Source organism: Octopus bimaculoides, chromosome 9, assembly GCF_001194135.2.
Source record: "Octopus bimaculoides isolate UCB-OBI-ISO-001 chromosome 9, ASM119413v2, whole genome shotgun sequence".
NCBI lineage: Eukaryota > Metazoa > Mollusca > Cephalopoda > Octopoda > Octopodidae > Octopus > Octopus bimaculoides.
In genome coordinates, this window is record NC_068989.1 from 22,072,663 (window position 1) to 22,092,970 (window position 20,308).

Here is a 20,308-nt window from a genome sequence, read left to right on the forward strand (position 1 = left end):
CAGCATACGTGCAACTAGCATACAATTAACAAATGTTTCATAACATCCTCCAACAAACCAGAATTCAGCTTCAGATCATTTTAAGGATTTTCATTTTAGTGTTACATTTCTCACCAAGTTTGTCTCAAAACTTCAAATCTAAAGGAACTAGGATTCTTTATTTGAATACGTGGCACTGATTGTCCAGAACATCTTATAGTCCGTACTAATTTACGAACTGTAACTGAAAATTCCTGCTGCCTCATACTAGTTTACAGGTACCTTGCACAGTACAGCGTTTATAAACCTATTTCATTTATGCTAGTGGAGGCGCAATGACCCAGTGGTTAGGGCAGCGGACTCGCGGTTTCGATTCCCAGACCGGGCGCTGTGAGTGTTTATTGAGCGAAAACACCTAAAGCTCCACAAGGCTCCGGCAGGGGATGGTGGCGAACCCTGCTGTACTCTTTCACCACAACTTTTTCTCACTCTTACTTCCTGTTTCTGTTGTGCTTGTAATTCAAAGGGTCAGCCTTGTCACACTGTGTCACGCTGAATATCCCCGAGAACTACGTTAAGGGTACACGTGTCTGTGGAGTGCTCAGCCACTTGCACGTTAATTTCACGAGCAGGCTGTTCCGTTGATCGGATCAACTGGAACCTTCGACGTCGTAAGCGACGGAGTGCCAACAACAACAACATTTATGCTATTGTGCAAGTGTCTGTATTTCATTTAATCATTTAAACAAATTTAGTATCAGCTAATGATTAGGGTGTTGGACTCATGATCGTATGATTGTGGTTTCGATTCCTGGACCAGGCGACACTTAATTTCACATTGCTCCAGTCCACTCAACTGGCAAAAATGAGTAATTCTACGACGGACGGGCGTCCCGTCCAGGTGGGGAATATATACGCCATAGAAATTGGGAAACCGGCCCTATAAGCCTATATGACTCAGGAAGGATCATTACTTTACATTTTAAGGTGGTGCCCCATCATGGCCGCAGTCAGATAACCTAGACAGGTTCCGGAAAATCGATGTTGTGCCTGTATAACGCTTTAACTTTAGAAAGAAACGGAAATAGAAATGTGTGATATTCGTTTCCTAGTTATTGGCAATGTATAAGTGTAGGCGTGGCTCTCTGGTAAGAACTCTGCTTCCCAACAACATTATTCTGGGTTCAGTGCCACTGCATAACACATTGAGCTAGTATCTTCTAGTATAGCCTCAGGCCAACAAAAGACTTGTGAGTGGATTTGGTGAACAGAAACTGAAAGAAGCCTGCTGGCACTTGTGCCGGTGGCACGTGTAAAGACATTCGAGCGAGATCGTTGCCGGTGCCGCTGGACTGGCTCCTGTGCAGGTGGCACGTAAACTACACCATTTTGAGCGTGGCCGTTGCCAGTACCACCTGACTGGCCTTCGTGCTGGTGGCACGTAAAAACACCCGCTACACTCTCGGAGTGGTTGGCATTAGGAAGAGCATCCAGCTGTAGAAACTCTGCCAGAGAGATGGTGTAGCCATCTGGTTCACAAGTCCTCAGTCAAATGATCCAACCCATGCTAGCATGGAAAGCGGATGTTAAACAATGATGATGATGATGGTGATATATATATATATATAGTTTTAGGGAAAAGAACCAAGGTTCATGAACTCATCGATGAAAATCCACTGTCACATATAGAAAAATTAATAAGTAAAAGCACAATAAATAAGTACAATATAATACAAAGTAAAAATCATAAGATAAAGATAATAAAACGACTACACGTGTTTCATAACCAATTTTCAAATAGAAAGAAAATTTAAATCGATTAAAACTATCGAAAATCAATTCTATTCAAAAATATAGCTAATCTTCAGGTCAAAATACAACAATAATAATAGTATATATATATATATATATAGTATTCTTTAACATGAATACTGTTACTGTAACTTCGAAGTTTCTGTCCGCTAAGTTGTCATTGGACTATGTTCATCTTGCTTGGTGTAGTTGGAGTTCTCTTGAATGATCATTGGTTGTAGGGTACGCTGTGATGGAAAGGTATTATGGAAGATTTTTATTAAGTTTTGCATTAACACTCATACATTTACATTGAATGCCAATATCCAGTATTATACAACCGTTTTGTCAATTATTTTCTTCAGTGCTAACTCGTGTTCTGCTTCTACAAATCATTTTGATTTTGATGTTAGCTCTAATGGTACTAAGGATGCTAATGCCTAATTTTAAATTCTTATTTTCTCTTAAACTTTCGAGGAAATCTGGACGGGTTACTAAGGGATTAATTAAATTTTTCTTTTTTCTCTTTTTTTACCTTTTTCACTCTTTCGAAAACACAGGTTGAAGTCTATACAGAGTATGATGGAAAGCCAGCAAGAGATGATCCGTATGATTACACAGAAAATGGAGATATGTACAGAAGATGATTTTGTCGATGAAGGTGAAAACTTTACCGAGTGTATGGGAACTGACCTCAGTAACGGGGAAAACCAAGTGAAACGGTGGAAAAGCTTTGTTGAAAAGAAAGTCAAAAAATAATTTTCTTTGATGTTGTGCAAGCGGGCAGCAGAGCAAGAGTGACAATGAAAGTGTGCCAACAGCACAGACCAGATGTAGTTATGCAGGTGTGAATGTCTGCAGGTGTTTCAGCAGAACAAGAGTACCTGTATTAGTCTCAAGAGTTGTTTGTTGCAATTGTGTAGTAGTGGTTGTGCATGATGTGCCGGATTGTCGGATAATCATTAGTTTGCCGTGTAAAACGGCAGTGGCATATCAATAGTTGTTTGTGCTTTGTATCTCGTTAGATAAAACAGAACTATCTCTCTCTACTCCTTTGGTGACATTTTAGTCGTTAGATTAAACGTTTGACAGAAACAGATTATGAAGGAATGAACAAAAAAGGCAGCTAACTAAGGAATTAACAAACAACTGAAAGTTAAAATATATTATTTCTAATTAAGCAAAACAATTCTCAGGTTTAGAAAAATGTGTGTGAATTTTCAGTACATGTTATTTATATATTTATAAGCAGTATAAAAGATATTCTCCTCCCCAACAAAAACATTCTGTATCAATTCATTAAGCTAATATGTGTATATATATATATATATATATATATATATATATATATATATATATATATATATATACACACACATACATATATATAACCATATACGTACATACACACACACACATGTATTCTATGCTAGCCAGATTAGAATACTGGAATGGTCATTGTAAGAAAACTTGGACATCCCTACTGATTGGTAGTGATAAATAGAGAATTTCAAAAAATACGAACTCAAGAAAACAAAATCGGTGCAACTCTGGCGTGTGATCTACAAGGACGATTACTTTAGCTTACATTTTAGTTTATTTTGTGCTCGTGCTACTTTGGTGTATGATGATTTTATCAATGAATTGAGCGAACATTTGCTAGAAACACAAGAAAAAGGTCTCATCTGCAACCAGCAAAAGTAATCATCTTTTTCAAAATACGAATTTTCGAATCCAACCAAGTTCTTTCAGTTGCTTGAGTATTGGTTCCAGTGTTTGGATCAACATAATATCTTTGGTGGTTGGCAATAGAATGGCAAAAATTTAGATAATTTAAACTGAAGTATGCTGGTCATTCGTCGGAATGAATACCCGAATTTTTTGCAATTTTCCTTTGAATTATGGGTTCAAGTGTTTCACGATTTTTTTCTACATAAAAATAGCGGCTATCTGCATCTTTCTTTAATTCAAAGCCCTTCCAATCTCACCTTGACTATTTCTTTTGGCTACAGATGAGGAAAGAGTGCTGAAGCCCTTTTTCATGCGTTTCTAGCAGATGTTCACTCAATTCATCGATAAAATTATTTTAATAATAATAAAACCATGTTTCATTTAGTTTTAGTAAATAAATAAACCAAGAATAAACAATATAATAATTAAAATAAGCGCTCAGATCACACATCAAAATAAATTTGCTCACGTAGATCACATGGCAATGTAACTCTAACACAAAGTAATCGCCCTTTAAGTTGTAGATCACACGTCAAGGTAGCTCCACAAAATCTTAGTTAATGATTCGTAAAAAATCATAGGCCCCTTTCATATAATTTATTCCCACAAACCGGTGTTGTCATATGGCATTGTCTCACGAGAAGAGAAAAATAAAATAATCTTCTAAAATATTTTAAATTATTTATTAAGTTACAAGGCGTGGATAATTTATGAGATAGAATAATTGGCTCATGTAGAGAAATGAAAATTTTAGGTAGTTTTTAAAAATTTTGTTACATAATTTCAAGTATCATATATGCAACTGTCATCAGTTTTATGCCCACTTCTCAAGCTTATATGGATTAAACAGGTCGTCATGTTTGAAGTTCTTATTCAGAGTTACTTGCCCTCTTTATACAGATTGTAAACCATATCATACGTTCCAATTTTCCCATGGTTTCTTTGGATGGATAATGCTCCTAACTCTTAGCATATTGCAAAGTGTACTGCAAGCATTTTATACTGACTGGTACCAGCACTAGAGAGGTTGCCTCGTCCTCAGCGAGATTAAAGAATCCGCTCTACATTATCTCTGTTAAAGCTACAGTGACTGAAATAAGAATTGAATAACTTATCTAGATTAAACTCCAGTTGACGGCGAATTTGACAGGTTTAACAAATATTTTTAAGTGCACACTCTGATGGCAATGAAAACGAACATGGAAACTGAGGTTTTGATCCTTGGTTATATGAAGCAGTTGTATATCTGCTAGAAGTATATTGTGTGGTTTTGTTGCAATTCTATCATCCATCACCATTTTTATTAATTATATAGAGGCATAGGCTTGGTTGTGTGGTCAAGAAATTTGTTTCAAAACCAGTCTCACAGCATGACACCGTGGGCAAGTGCCTTCTATCTTGAGCTACAGCTGACCAATACCTTGTGAGAGTAACTGGTAGACATTGCACACAGAAACCTGTTACGTGCGTGTGTGAATGTTAATATGCTGTGATTCCTTATCAGAAAGTTATCTTCTGGTTCTAAACTTTCAAAAATGAGTAAAATAATAACAGTTAAGTGTTAGTGACAGAAGGGTATCCAGCAGTTAAAACGATTCTTCAATAATATATATATATTCCATACTAGTATGGAAAAATGAACGTAAAATAATTACAAGAACTAGATACATTATACTTTTCCAGTGCAGATGGTACACTAAAATGCACCCAATGAGGATTGTGGGTTATCATAATAAAATGTAGCCAGTACACATATGGGATAGGGTTTCCAGAAACAAAAATGGCAGTTTTCTCTCAATTGTTGTATGTGCCAGATGACATAGGACTGCGACAAGCGATGAAATATTGGCAGATCTGTCCAAAGTATGTTGCATAAAAAAAAACAACATAAAATGCATTTTTTTTTACATAGGCGCAAGGAGTGGCTGTGTGGTAAGTAGCTTGCTTACGAACCACATGGTTCTGGGTTCAGTCCCACTGCGTGACACCTTGGGCGTCTTCTACTATAGCCTCGGACCGACCAAAGACTTGTGAGTGGATTTGGTAGACAGAAACTGAAAGAAGCCCGTTAAAGTCTGTCATACCAGCCATGATGAAATACCACAAGGTATAGAAAATACGTATTCGCCTTTATATATTTAATCCTTTATATTGAACACTCAATATTTCATCTATTCAATAAGACATTCAATACTTTATTTCATTGTACCATCCATTTTTATTTTATATTATATATTGTATATTCCATATTCTATATCCCACATTGGTTTTGCAGGAATATAAATAAAACATAAAAAACAGACAGTGTTGGAACTCTTTTAAACAAAATAATATATTCCTCTATACACAATCATACAAAACCACTTTTTTTGTATTTATTTTTACTTGCACACATATATATATATATAAATTATATAATAATAATAATATTAGGGACAAATATGTATGTGTGTGTGTGTTTGTCCCCCCCAACATCGCTTGACAACCGATGCTGGTGTGTTTACGTCCCCGTAACTTAGCGGTTCGGCAAAAGAGACCGATAGAATAAGTCCTGGGGTCGATTTGCTCGACTAAAGGCGGTGCTCCAGCATGGCCGCAGTCAAATGACTGAAACAAGTAAAAGAGTAAAAGAATAAAATTTGTTGTCATTCCTATCATTATTTTATAAGTTATTATGAATGATGGCGATGATTATGCTGATGGCAGCAGTAATTATACTGGTGGTGACGATACCAGAGATGGTGGTTGTGATGATGTTTAAAAACTTATGAAGATTTGCAAAGAGAGGAGGAGTGAAACTGAGGAAGTGCAGGGAAAAGCTAGGAAAATGTTTTTGTTTCGGAAATCAATCAACAACTCTGTTACTAAAATTTTACGAGAAAGGTAAATAGCTATTAGAGAGAAAAAGAACAAATGAACTGAAAACAATAGCTTCAAAAGATGATAAATGCCCCAATTCATGGTTTTTTTATTAGTCGTTTGATTACAGCTGTCTGCAGCTATCTAGCTGTGAGTATATTTGGGCAACACCCGTTTTGGACTATGTACACAATGTTTAGGATATATAAACAAGTAAGAAAATATTACATGACATTTATACAAAGACATCAGAACTCACAAGTAAAAAGAATTATCTACTACAATGCTGTCTCTCTTTCTCTCACATGTCTATCTATTGATATAAATATAAATTAGAAATGGAAACCAAAACAATAAATTGAACAATTAAATAATTTAATCATTAAATGATAAATTCGATTCAATTTCATCATTTTATAGAAAACAAATGACATATCTCATAAATTACAGCTGTTTCCACTTCATTAATAAAACCAAATTTTTCAAGAATAATAAAATCCCATTTAAGTACAAGGACATCTTTTTAAATATTTCACAAAAAATAACAGTTGAAACTTTTTTATAATTGCTAACACTTTTTAAAAAAACGCTTTTTGAGAGCGAGCGTAATCATAAATAAATAATCTAACTGAAATTACGTAAATTCCTAAATTTAAATCTATCAGAATCTAGTTCTATAACCGATTTTGTTGTATAATACACACATTCATATATTGATATAGGTAATAAAAATCAGTAAATTCTTCGGATATTTAATATCCCTTAGTTGATTATTTAACACCTAGCTAAATTGTTATCTATCTATATATCTATATATATATATATACACGCATACGAGGGGGTACTATAAAGTTCCTGATATTGAGGGTATCACGAAAGGCCAAACCTACAGAGCTTAGAAAAATTGAAAGACTGCTGCAATATGTACGTGAATCTGAGAGAGGAATATGTTGAATAAAATAATAATTAACTGATCCTCCTATATTTTCTTTTACCCAAAGCCAAGAACTTTTCAGCTCATATATATATACTCTTATTTTACATAGAGGTGCACCAAATTTCTGGAGATTTATGGTCCAGAAACTCTTATAATCTGCACTAATTTACAAGCAGGAAATTCAAATTCTCATAGCCATCATACTTGTTTACTGAGTAGCTGTTTCACAGAGCAGTATTAATAAATTTGTATCATTTATACTAATGTACATCTACCCAGATTTAATTTATTTAGAGGTGACACAGGATGGTCACCTCTAATTACGAAAAGATTTGGAACCAAAAGTTCTGGAAACTCAATGTTCTCCCTGTAGTTGAAATGGATTTCTTAATGCATAGCACAGCGGTCAAATTCAGAAAAGGATAGTGTAGTTGATTACAAATTGACCCCTGCACCTGAACAAAACTGACAGTTATATAATCAACACTAAGTAGATGAAACACAAAGAGAAAAATTTTACTATTTTCTGTATATATCTGTCACTTTAGTATATAGTGGGTAAGGAGTAGTGAGGGAGAGGGTTGTCAATCAAATTGACCCAAATATTTGACTGATGCCTATTTAGCCACAGAGGAATGAAAAACAAAGCCAGTAAGGATTTAAACACAAGATGTGAAGAGACACAGATAAATATACTGAAAAGTATCACCTTCATCTTCCAGAAAAGGTTCCCTACATGCTTTGACAAAGGCCAGCCTTGTTGACTTTGAAATACTTAAATACCAGAGGCTTTGGAACTTGTTACAAGTACTCAAAGTTTGTACCTTTTATGTCAGAAAGACTTTTTTACTGTCAGCAACATAAGATGCAAAGTATTTGAAATCACCAACTTCAAAATATCTCATGGCATGTGCACAAAACCAGAGATTTATGGAGGCCTTTCTCCCATCTCATTGCAGGGTTTGTTTAGCAGATCACTGCCATCGTAGTCAAGCTATATAAGATATATTGTATTTTGGAAGGTCTATTTATGGAGACCTTTCTTCTATCACATTGCAGGATTCATTTTGCAGGTCATTACTATCATAGTTAAGCTATATGAGATATTGCATTTTGGAAGTTTCCATGCCCTAATTCAGGGATTTATGGAGAACTTTCTCCCATCTCAACACAGGGTTAGTTTTGCGGATCACTGTCATTGTAGTTAAGCTATATCAGATATATTGTATTTTGGAAATTTTCACACCCCAACAGAGATGCACAACATGAAATTAAAGACTTATCAAAGCTAAATGATTCCTAGTGTGGATGTAGTGAAATACATCACAGTTTGAGATCCCTTGATGAGTGAAATAAAATACAAGGCATTTGTTTCAACTAACTCTTATTTCTGCCAATCCACTTCATTCCTTACACTGGCATATAGTCACATATCTCGTGGAAGAGATGACTAAATTGGTCCTCAGGACTTTGATTAGTATTTATTTTATCAACATACGAAAGAATAAAAATAAAAGAATTAAATTTTAAAAAAGCCATGAGATTGGAACTCAGAACATAAAGCAATTTGTTCTGCAGCTTCAACCAACTCATCTCTTATTCCATCCCAATATCAATACACAATTAACAGAAAATATAATGTTGCATACAACACTGGGGAAATAGATTAATATTTTTTTGCTGGAGTAGAACATTCAAAAAAATTTCTATGACACAGGAAATTTGGTATTTTGATCAATATGTATTTGTGTATAGTTGTATATTTGTGAATGTATATTTAAAAATAAAAAAATAAAAGTACACAGTAGAAATTGCAGATGGACTTGGATTCAAATTTATTAAACATATCTCATTACTGCATTGCTTTAACAAGACATTTCACACACATACACACAGTTTACTTTCACAGTACACACACACACACACACACACACACACAAAATACACAATGGTTTAAGCATTAAAAGACTGTCCAGAGGGTCATTGTCTACACCAGCTTATTGCATATCCGTGTACATGGCCATCTTAAACTGGGCCACTAAAGAAGAATTAAAATATTCAATAAACTGATCACGAAGTTCAATCAGATTCGGTAACTGGTCTGCTGATGGAATATTGAGTAAGTCATGGAAAAGCTGTTTCCATAATGGAATATTCCATTTCCTAGAAAAGAGAAAGAAAAATAATAATTAACTCATTAGCAATATAATACCATAATATTGTTGTTGGCACTCCGTCGCTTACGACGTCAAGGGTTCCAGTTGATCCGATCAACGGAACAGCCTGCTCGTGAAATTAACGTGCAAGTGGCTGAGCACTCCACAGACACGTGTACCCTTAACGTAGTTATCGGAGATATTCAGCGTGACACAGTGTGACAAGGCTGACCCTTTGAATTACAGGCACAACAGAAACAGGAAGTAAGAGTGAGAGAAAGTTGTGGTGGAAGAGTACAGCAGGGTTCGCCACCATCCCCTGCCGGAGCCTCGTAGAGCTTTAGGTGTTTTCGCTCAATAAACACTCACAACGCCCGGTCTGGGAATCGAAACCGCGATCCTATGACCGCGAGTCTGCTGCCCTAACCACTGGGCCATTTTTACTGTAGAAAACTAATTGTGATGTGTGAGTTTGGGCACATAACTGCAAATGCTGAGGGAGCATATAACCAATTAACCAACCTCAGCTCATCACTGGTACATTTTATTTTTATCAATCAGACAGACAGACATAACAAATTTGGTTGATGCAAACTGTGTAGAAGACTGTCAAATGTACATGTTTGTATCAACCAAAATTACTTTTTGGTATTTCCATTCAATCTCAGTGTTAACATTTCATCTTCCAAATAACAGAGAGAGTACAAAGCTGCAGTGGACTGACTGAATGCTGATGAAAATGAGCCAAGAGAATCTTTACATAGTTGTTAAGGCTTCTAGAAATAGTAGCTATATCAACCTCAAATCATTATCCTACTAAGTGTCGAGAAACATTGGATAAGGTAGTACAAGATATATTATGTCTGAATAGATAGACGGAATGGAAGATCTCTGTTCACAGTAACCTTGATCAGCACTTCGCTAGGTCTAAGCAACATCAACAACAACAAAATCGAGGACAGGATGCATGTACAACTTAATGAGATAGATATTCAAGAGTGAGATTTACTTACCGCTGAAAGTTGGAGGTGAGTAGCCATTTTCCTTGAGAATAGAAAACATTCATGTATTTGCCAAAGAGAACAGTGTGTATCGTTCCAAGAATGCCAAACAGATCTGTCTGCAAAGTTAGAAAAGAGAAGACAAGAAAAGAAAACAGAATTCATGTTAGTAAAGTGATTGAATTGTAGCAACAAGAAAATCTTCCACTGAATTCTTGACACTACCCACCACCAGCGTATTACAGGTTATTACTTCATTTTCAATATATTTAAATAACATTACAATAATTATCCCTTCATTAACAAAAAAATAAAGAACCCCCCCCCCCCCATCATTTTACTCGCAAAAATATTTTATCTTAATTGCAATAGTATGCCATGCAAACAATCTCCCTAAAAGATAAATAGAAACAAAAATATAGGCGCAGGCATGGCTGTGTGGTAAAAAGTTTGCTTCCCAACCACATGATTCCAGGTTCAGTCTGATTGCATTCTACCTTGGGCAAGTGTCTTGTACTACAGCCTGGACAGACCAAGTGAGTGGATTTGGTCAATAGAAACAGAAAAAAAAAAGCTTGTCATTTAGATGTGTGTGTGTAGGAAGAAAGGAAACCTATATTTCCCTGGATTTTAAACTCTAAATACTGCAGCACAAGATTAGATAATTGTGATTGTAACATGGCACCATTGACTCAAACTGTTCCAACACCTTTGAAGAGTGGTTCCCAAACTATGAGTCACGAACGGAATCCTAGTGGGTCACAGAAAGTTATAAAATTACACATTAGCTTTGATTAACTGCTGTCTATCGAGATAGTTCAAGACTCATGTTTTCAATACCAGACTGGTTGTTTTATGAAGCAGTAGGCTTTTTTCACAAACTTAACAAATCAGAGGTGGTCATTTTCTCAAGTTACTTATTCGTACGTAATCGTAAAAAGGAAAAGTCTGTTTTTACCTATTCATAGAGAACTTTAACTAGGCGCAGTACAACACTGATCGAGCCGATATCAGTTACTGCTTCAAGGTTTTGTATTAGAGTTAATACCTGCCCATAGAGTATGGAAACGTTGAAACAGATATAAAACGTTTTGTTTCACATTTAATATAACCCTAACCCAGTAGAGTTAAGTGGGTCGCGTCTCTAAAAAGTTTGGGAACCACTGCCTTAGAATACTCCACACTTCCACCCTGATTTATAAACATTTGTAAAAAATACTAGTGCAGGTGTCATATAAAAAAGCACCCAGTACACACTGTAAAATGGTTGGTGTTAGGAAGGGTATCCAGTTGTAGAAATCATGTCAGAACAGACAATGGAGCTTGGTGTGGCCCCTGGCCATACCAGCTCCTGTCAAACCATCCAACCCATGCCAGTATGGGAAATGGATATTAAATGATGATAATCTCAGTGGGAAAATGATAGTCAGTGGTGTATCAGACAAGATACCAACAGGTATCTTTTCTGGCTCCTTGGACTATGATTTCAAATCCCGCCAAAGTCACTTTGCCTTTTGTCTTTGTGAGGTCAATACCAATCCAGAGGTGTGGAATGGCTGAATTTCTAGATATCAGAGAAGGTAAGATATCTAGTGGTATTCCAGCTTTTTGCATTCTGGGTTCAAATCTCAGCATGAACTAACTGGGGGATAACTTTATTGTCACTTTGTTCAATACCAGTACCTTGTCTTTCAGTGCTTTTAACAGAATAGCCCATTCTACCGCAAGCATTCAGACCAAGTCACATTTGGAGGACGACTTCCACCCTCCCGTCAGTTTCAGGAATAAAATGGGGCACAGTTACTGCTCCCCTCCTTACTAAGCATAAAAAAAAAGGCTGAATTTGGTATATTTGGACAGTTACATTTTGATAGAACTGTTTTTAAAGTAGAAAGTCCTTCCACTCAAACATGAAACTCAATGTAGAGCCTGGTTGTCAGCCAGGCAGATTGAGGAAAGTAGAATTTTCTGTTTTATGCAAGTGTGTAGTACAGTCACTGCCATATAGCTTTAACTCATAACATTCTTAGCACATAGCTTCTGTGATATGATAGTGCAGAAACCAACAAAGTAAAATGAAATCATCATCATCATCATCATCATCATCATCGTTTAACGTCCGCTTTCCATGCTAGCATGGGTTGGACGATTTGACTGAGGACTGGTGAAACCGGATGGCAACACCAGGCTCCAATCTAATTTGGCAGAGTTTCTACAGCTGGATGCCCTTCGAAATGAAAATGAAAAAAAAAAAAATGCAAGTATTTAATCAAAACAAACAAAAATATTCACCTGATAAGACCAAGGTTTGTCAGTTTTCATTTCAATACATTGAAAGCCAGACGTCATAACTTTGCCCTGAAACACAGTTCCCTCTGGGTAAGTTGACATGTCAATTGCTTCACCAAAATCAATTAATGTCAATAGCATTGGAACCTTCAGATCAGGTGATATTTTCTTCCTTTTTAGTTGAAAGAAACAGAAACAGAATGACATTAATAATATCTGCATTGAAGATTTCATTATTAGAAAATACTTTTTTTTTAAACCGGAAAAAAAAAATTAATAAAATAAAATACTATAATTCTTAATTATAGCTATTAAGTGCAAGTAAGTGCCTTGCAAACAACTGATTGAGCAATCCACTTCATTATAACAAATGTTCCATGTGGCAATTCTACTTTCTGTATCTTTGAAAATTGGAAGTTAATCTTATATAAATATATTTGTTTTTAAAAATAACCATACAATTACAAAACCTACCACTCATTCCTGAGAGGAATGAGTTTCCATAATAATTTGAAATCATTATCCAGAAGAACTACAGTTACCTATTTTGCACCATTGTACTCTAAGTTGCAGGCTCCATACATCTATTTATATTCAACTAAACACAGGAACTTATATATTATATCCACAAACAACGAGACTTTTCATGACAGAGTGTATTGCAGAGACCTAGATGAGACAGAACTACAGACTTGTCTCTTCTATTGCTGTGCTACATCTACAGGGCAACACAGCTCCAACCATGAGCCAGCTCAAGTGCAGTTAAGGTACTCAACACCAATAACACCACAATCAAGATACTAAATCTACAGCCTGATATCTGATAAATGCTAACATGACCTAAAGAAAATATATAACAATACATATAGCCTATATATATAAGGTAGATGAATGAATAAGGAAAAACATTGTTTACTCCTTACTTGGTGGTCATCATACCACTTATTTAAACCTGGAGGTATCCTGTGAAGAGATGTTGAGCAAAACTCAACAAATCGGGCACTCCTACCTTGAGACAAGAGACTTTGCTCTTAGCTCCAATTGATTATATATCAAAATTATAACCTAATGTGCACTTGATGACTGTTTCTACCACAAAGATCAAATAAAAGCCATACCTGAGTTTGATGACAATGTTGTCTGGTTTGATGTCTCCATGTATTATTTTACACTTGTGTAGACGATCAACAATAGTTAACAATTCAATGAGAAAGTAAACAGCCAACGCCTCACAAGTACTGCTGTTGCACAATTCTGCTTGTTTCTTGTTTACAAAATCCTACATGTAAGAAAAGGAGAGACTGTTTATTCCATTTAGTTTTCACTGAGGAACATAAGAAAAGTGGTAGAGGCATAGGAGTGGCTGTGTGGTAAATAACTTGCTTACGAACCACATGGTTCCAGGTTCAATCCTACTGTGTGGCACCTTGGCAAGTGTCTTCTACTATAGCCTCGGGCCGACCAAAGCCTTGTGAGTGGATTTGGTAGACGGAAACTGAAAGAAGCCCGTCGTATATATATGTGTGTGTGTGTGTGTGTGTGTGTATATGTTTGTGTGTCTGTTTGTCCCCCCCAACATCGCTTGACAACCGATGCTGGTGTGTTTTACGTCCTTGTAACTTAGCGGTTCGGCAAAAGAGACCAATAGAATAAGTCCTGGGGTCGATTAGCTCAACTAAAGGTGGTGCTCCAGCATGGCCACAGTCACATGACTGAAACAAATAAGAGTAAAAAGAGTATAATAATAGTCATTGTGGGAATAATAATGATGATGATGGTGGTGGTGGTGGCAGCTCTTGCAACCATAGTTGTTGTTTAGCACTACCTCAACCCTGATCCAGCAGACCTATGATCAAAGACACTCCAGGCTTGACCAACCAATCGTTTCCCCTTTTTCTTTTCTTTCTTTTTTCCAAACGCTGTATCCCTATAACTACATTGTTCAAAGTGATCTTTTTGAAAGCAGAATAAGAATTTGAGAAATTTGACTGCTATCTCTGATTGATCAAGCAGCTAGGTAGAGCATCACAAATCTGACTTCCACCCCACCCACCACTATTCTAATATTTTACTTTTTCTCTCTCCCCTAGGCAAATGTGCACCCCTAAGGCTATTGAGTACTCTTTGTACTTACACTCCGATTTTCACACCCCACTTCTGGCTTTTCTCCTATCATTGTTTCCTGTCCTGTTCCTTTCCTCGGCCCATATGCCTATGGTCACTGAGTACTCTAGTGTTCATCATCATCATCATCATCATCGTTTAACGTCCGCTTTCCATGCTAGCATGGGTTGGACGATTTGACTGAGGACCGGTGAAACCAGATGGCTACACCAGTCTCCAATCTAATTTGGCAGAGTTTCTAAAGCTGGATGCCCTTCCTAACGCCAACCACTCAGAGAGTGTAGTGGGTGCTTTTACGTGTCACCCGCACGAAGGCCAGTCAGGCGGTACAAAATGGTGTATTTTATGTGCCACCCGCACAAGAGCCAGTCCAGGGGCACTGGCAACAATCTCGCTCGAAAATCCTTACACATGTCACGGGCACAAACACACAGCACACTGGTAAAGTAATTGATGATAGAAAGAGAATCAAGCTATAGAAACCAAATCAAATGACACATATGAGCAACAGTCTTCAGGAGTAGCAGCTCCAAATAAGAAACGGCTCAGATCAATATAATCTGTCCAAACCATGTCAGCATGTAAAGTGGACTTTAAAAAATTATGCAGAGACCCCCTTTGGTCATGACTGACCATGGGATTGCACCTAGAAAGTTATCCTCCCAGGCACAAGTTCATGCATACCGACCTCCCCTCTTCACGCCACCAGTGTTATCCAAGGGAAAGGCAAAGGCCGATACAGCTTGGCACCAGTGATGTCGCAACTCATTTCTACAGCTGAGTGAACTGGAGCAACGTGAAATAAAGTGTCTTGCTCAAGAACACAACATGCAGCCCGGTTTGGGATCTGAACTCACAACTTTGCGATCATAAGCTCAACACTCTAACCACTGAGCCATGCGCCTTCACAAATTATATTATTATTATTAAGGTGGCGAGCTGGCAGAATCATTAGCATACTGGACGAAGTGCTTACTGATATTTCATCCATCACTATGTTCTGAGTTCAAATTCTGCCATGGTTGACTTTGCCTTTCATCCTTTCGGGGTTAATAAATTAAGTACCAGTGGAACACTGGGGTCGATGTAATAGATTAGTCCCCTCCCCACAAATCTGAGGCCTTGTGCCTCCAGTAGAAAGGATTATTATTATTGAAGTGGTGAACTGGCAGAATCGTTAGCACGCTGGGCAAAATGTTTAGCAGCGTTTCATCTGTCTTCAAGTTCTGAGTTTAAATTCCACTGAGGTCCACTTTGCCTTTTATCCTTTCAGAGTTAACAAAATAAATACCAGTTGAAAACTGAGGTCGATGTAATCAACTTACCTGCTCCCCGAAATTGCCAGCTTTGTGTCAAAACTTGAAATTATTACTATTATTGAGGTTATCTTTGCTTTCCATCTTTCTGGTGTTGATAAAATAAAGTACCACTCAAGTACTGAGATTGATGTAATCGACTAAACTCTTCCCCAAAATTGCAGGCCTTGTGCCAAAATTAGAAATTATTATTCTTATTATTAAGGTGAAGAGCTGGCAAAATCATTAGCACATTAGACAAAATGTCTAGCAGTGGTTTGTCCATCTTTACATTCTGTGTTCAAGTTCTACCAAGGTTGACTTTGCTTTTCATCCTTTACTACTGGTGTCAATGTAATCATTGACTCTCTCCCCCAAACTTCAGGCCTTGAGCCTACATCAGAAAGAATTATTAGTATTAAAGCAGTGAGCTGGTAGAAGCATTCACATGCCAGATAAAATGCTTAGCATTTAGTACATCTTTACATTCTGAATTCAAAATCTGCCATGGTCAACTTGCATCCTTTCAGGGTCGATGAAATAAGTTTCAGTTGAGCACTGGGATTCATGTAAATGACTACTCCTCACCTTTGAAATTTCAGGCCTTGTGCCTATATTAGAAAAAAATATTTCATTTTTATTTCAACAGCTTTTACTCATGTCAATTATTTTCTTTACCTGAAGTCTTGGGCAACAAAACACTAAACAATGGCTTATTTTTATTTGCTATTGTTTGGTACATTGATTGAAATTTGACTTGAAAGTTGTAGAGATAAAGACACAGATGATAAATTACATAACAAGAATTAGAAAAGAAGTGGTATCTTGGGAGAGGCATTTTGTGAGCCATGTAGACAGAGGTAAACAACAAGTACTATGTCTTGCTCAAGGATAGAACAGAAGCTGTAGCAAATATTAAGCTACCTCAGTCATGTTTCCTACATTTTCACATGAACGAACTCTTTGGTAGTTGCATCACCTGAGAAATAACAGCCATGTGTTTCCTACATTTCCACATGAACAAGCACTTTGGTGCACTTGCATAACCTGAGAAATAGCAACCAAATTTCACCTAAATCATAGTTGATTGTCTTAAAAAAAAGATTGGTCATAGCTGAAATACATTTGGTCATAGGGCTGTTCTGGAGTGATAAAGCAACAACAACAACACACAGAGAAATAAACCAGTTATTTTCAAATAAATCAACTTTATACATACCAACAATGTCCCATACTTGTAGAAGGGAGTTATTAAAATGCTGCCGTTGTTGTAAAAGTAGGCATCTTTGATGACTGGATAACAGGGAGACTGACAATAGAAGAAATACACAAGTTCAAGATTCACGTACAACTAGGTAAAGAGTTGTGTGTGTGTGTGTGTGTTTATTCCAACATGTGGAACCTTTAATGCCGACACTTTTCTCTCACTCTATTTTTTCCCCCTCATCCTTTTTCTGCCAAAGACTTTCCCATTTTACTCAAGTACCAAACTAATACACCTGCTTGTTGTTCTCTCACCCATCTGTTTTTTGTTTTCTGTACATCTGAACCATATATACATACAGATATATACACATCATCATCATATGTCCATTGTCCATACTGGTATGGGTTAAACAGTTTGACCAGAGCTGGCAAGACTCATATATATATATATATATATATATATATATATATATATATATATGCCTGGTTCAAAAGAATGATATCCATTATCCTAATATTCTTAAAATTTAGTCTATTTTGTTTTAGATCTATCACCATTGTCATCTTTTAACATCTATCTTTCATGCTGGCATGGGTTAGACAGTTTGACAGGATCTAACAAGTCAAAGGAGTGCACCATGCACTAATGTCTATATAGCTGGATGCACTTCCTAATGCCAATCATTTTACTGAATGTATTGGATGCTTTTTCATGGCACCAACTCTAGTGAGGTCACCATATGGCTTACAAGTCTAAAAACCTCTTTAACAAAAGATGTGTATGTGTGAAGGTGCATAGCTTAGTGGTTAGGATGTTGCACTCACATCTCGCAACACATACTTAGATTCTTATTGTTATATACTTCAAAATTGGTAACACTAACCTAACTGCAAGGTCGGTTGCCCAGGACCCAAAAGATCTGTTAAGCACAATTATTTTCAGTTGGTTTTTTAATGTCTATGCATTAAATATGTTAATTCAAGTAGTGAAGTTAGTATTAACATGATTCTTAATGTTCCAAGTTCAAATTCCACTGTGGTCGAAAAATTTATACAATATCCGTATACATATTTGCGACAGTAGGTTGCGTTTTCACTACGACTTAAAACGATTAGACTCCAACAGATATCATCCGGTAATTGCCATTTGAATGGAAATTTTGTTTTCACTATAAAACGACATATTGAGCCCCAACTACACTCTAGCTGAAAAATACAGAATACTTCACAAGTAATATAAACGTCCTAAATTCAGTGGCGGCATTAAATGTCTTGCAAACAACTCGCACATGCAAGTGCTACCAATCGAGAACTCTGCATACCGGAAGCCAGCAAGTGTATGGGGTCATCAGGAGAGAATGCGCGCCGTTTCGGGGCCTACCTCTCGACAGCATCAATGTGCACCCGCCCCTATCACTGATATGAGGCCCCGCTTGCTAGATCAACTGGTTATTAAAAACAAAGCTCAATATTTCTCTAGCCATCGCTCATCGTCTCTTTTTAACCAAATCCAGTGGCTCGCCTTCTCCACAGTATTTTGGATATTGGTCATGGTGGTATTAAATTAATGTTACACATTAATTTAATGTCTTCAATTATCTTAATTCATGTGTCTCGAATTATACATAGATATATACAAGATTTACACAGATATAAAAGTTAGAACTTGTGATCCGCTTGTGGACCTTTTTCTTTAGAAATTTTTGCCCACCACACTAAAAAGTTTCTCCACCCCTGCTTTAGACGTTGATAAAATAAGGACCCATTGACTATTGGGGTTGATGTAATCGACTATCAGCATCCCCAAATTTCAAGCCTTGTACCTATATCAGAAAAGATTATTATCATTATTACGAAAGTGAGCTGACAGAATCATTAGCATGCCAGATAACACTGATCTCACTACCTGAATTATTCAATTCCTATACACTTCTACAGACCAAATAAAACAGTTTGGATGCTATTTTACATTCATTTTTATATGCCAAAGTAAGTAAATATTGTCACTTGTCATCTGAGATCATGTACATCCGTGGACATCATAGCAAAATGAGAAATTAGAAATGAAATGTTTCTAAGTGCAGGCGTGGGTGTGTGGTAAGAAGTTTGTTTCCCAAACACATGGTTCTGAGTTCGGTCCCACTGCGTGGCACCTTGGGCAAGTATCTTCTACTATAGCCTCAGGCCAACCAAAGCCCTGCAAGTGGATTTGGTAGACAGAAACTGAAAGACGCCCATCGTGTATATGTGTATATATATACATATATATAATAGAAATATGTTACAATGTGCATTTTCGTTTTTTTTCTTCTCACTTTCCCCCCCTATATATATATTTGTAAATATTTAGTGTGTGTGTGTGTGTCTGACTTTGTCCCCAAAATTTAGAGGTTTGGCAAAAAGAATAAGTACTAGGCTATTCAGAATAACTCCTGAATAGCCTAGAATAACTCCTGGGGTCGATTTTTTCAACTAAAGGCAGTGTTCCAGCATAGCTGCAGTTAAATGACTGAAACAAGTAAAAAAAATCATAATCACCATTTGAAAAGGAATATTAAATGAGAACTAATTACCATTTTTGAAGCATTTGGGAATTTCTTCAGCCGTTCCTGAATTTCATCGCAAATGTAAAACTCCCAAAAGTTGCTAAATTTCATTACCTATAAAAATGCCATTAGTTTAAAAGTTTAGTGACAGAAATAGATAAATTCAGGCATTTACTTCATTCTAAAAATAAAAAAACAGGGGGGAAAAAACAAAACAAAGAAGAGTATTAATGGTTTTTCATATACACAAAGAAACAATACATAACTGTCACACCTGCAAGTAAGTATGACCTGGTGGCTGTTAGCATGCTTTCGTTAGTTGTTTTAGCTGCCTATGTGATCACAAGCAGACACAGACCTCCTGCATTTGAACAACCAGAACATCTTTGATACA

The 20,308-nt window shown here is 36.6% G+C and overlaps 2 protein-coding genes across 3 annotated transcripts in view; one reads left to right on the forward strand and one right to left on the reverse strand.

The window, feature by feature from the left end:
- The window catches only part of LOC106868019 (transient receptor potential cation channel subfamily A member 1), a 143,923-nt gene extending 138,122 nt beyond the window's left edge, over positions 1-5,801 (forward strand). Inside the window, exon 23 of the mRNA XM_052970331.1 lies at positions 2,331-5,801. Within this exon, the coding sequence (XP_052826291.1) occupies positions 2,331-2,529 (199 nt within the window). The 3' untranslated portion in view covers positions 2,530-5,801. The remainder of the gene's footprint in view (positions 1-2,330) is intronic.
- Positions 5,802-6,433: 632 nt separating this feature from the next.
- Positions 6,434-20,308, reverse strand: part of LOC106868041 (mitotic checkpoint serine/threonine-protein kinase BUB1) — a 61,283-nt gene continuing 47,408 nt past the window's right edge. For both annotated transcript variants that reach the window (XM_014913161.2, XM_014913154.2), the window contains exons 18-23: positions 19,942-20,028; positions 17,382-17,471; positions 13,862-14,022; positions 12,747-12,915; positions 10,467-10,573; positions 6,434-9,460 (exon numbers count right to left, since the gene is read on the reverse strand). In XM_014913161.2, coding sequence (XP_014768647.1) covers positions 9,295-9,460; positions 10,467-10,573; positions 12,747-12,915; positions 13,862-14,022; positions 17,382-17,471; positions 19,942-20,028 — 780 coding nt within the window. In that variant the 3' untranslated portion in view covers positions 6,434-9,294. The remainder of the gene's footprint in view (positions 9,461-10,466; positions 10,574-12,746; positions 12,916-13,861; positions 14,023-17,381; positions 17,472-19,941; positions 20,029-20,308) is intronic.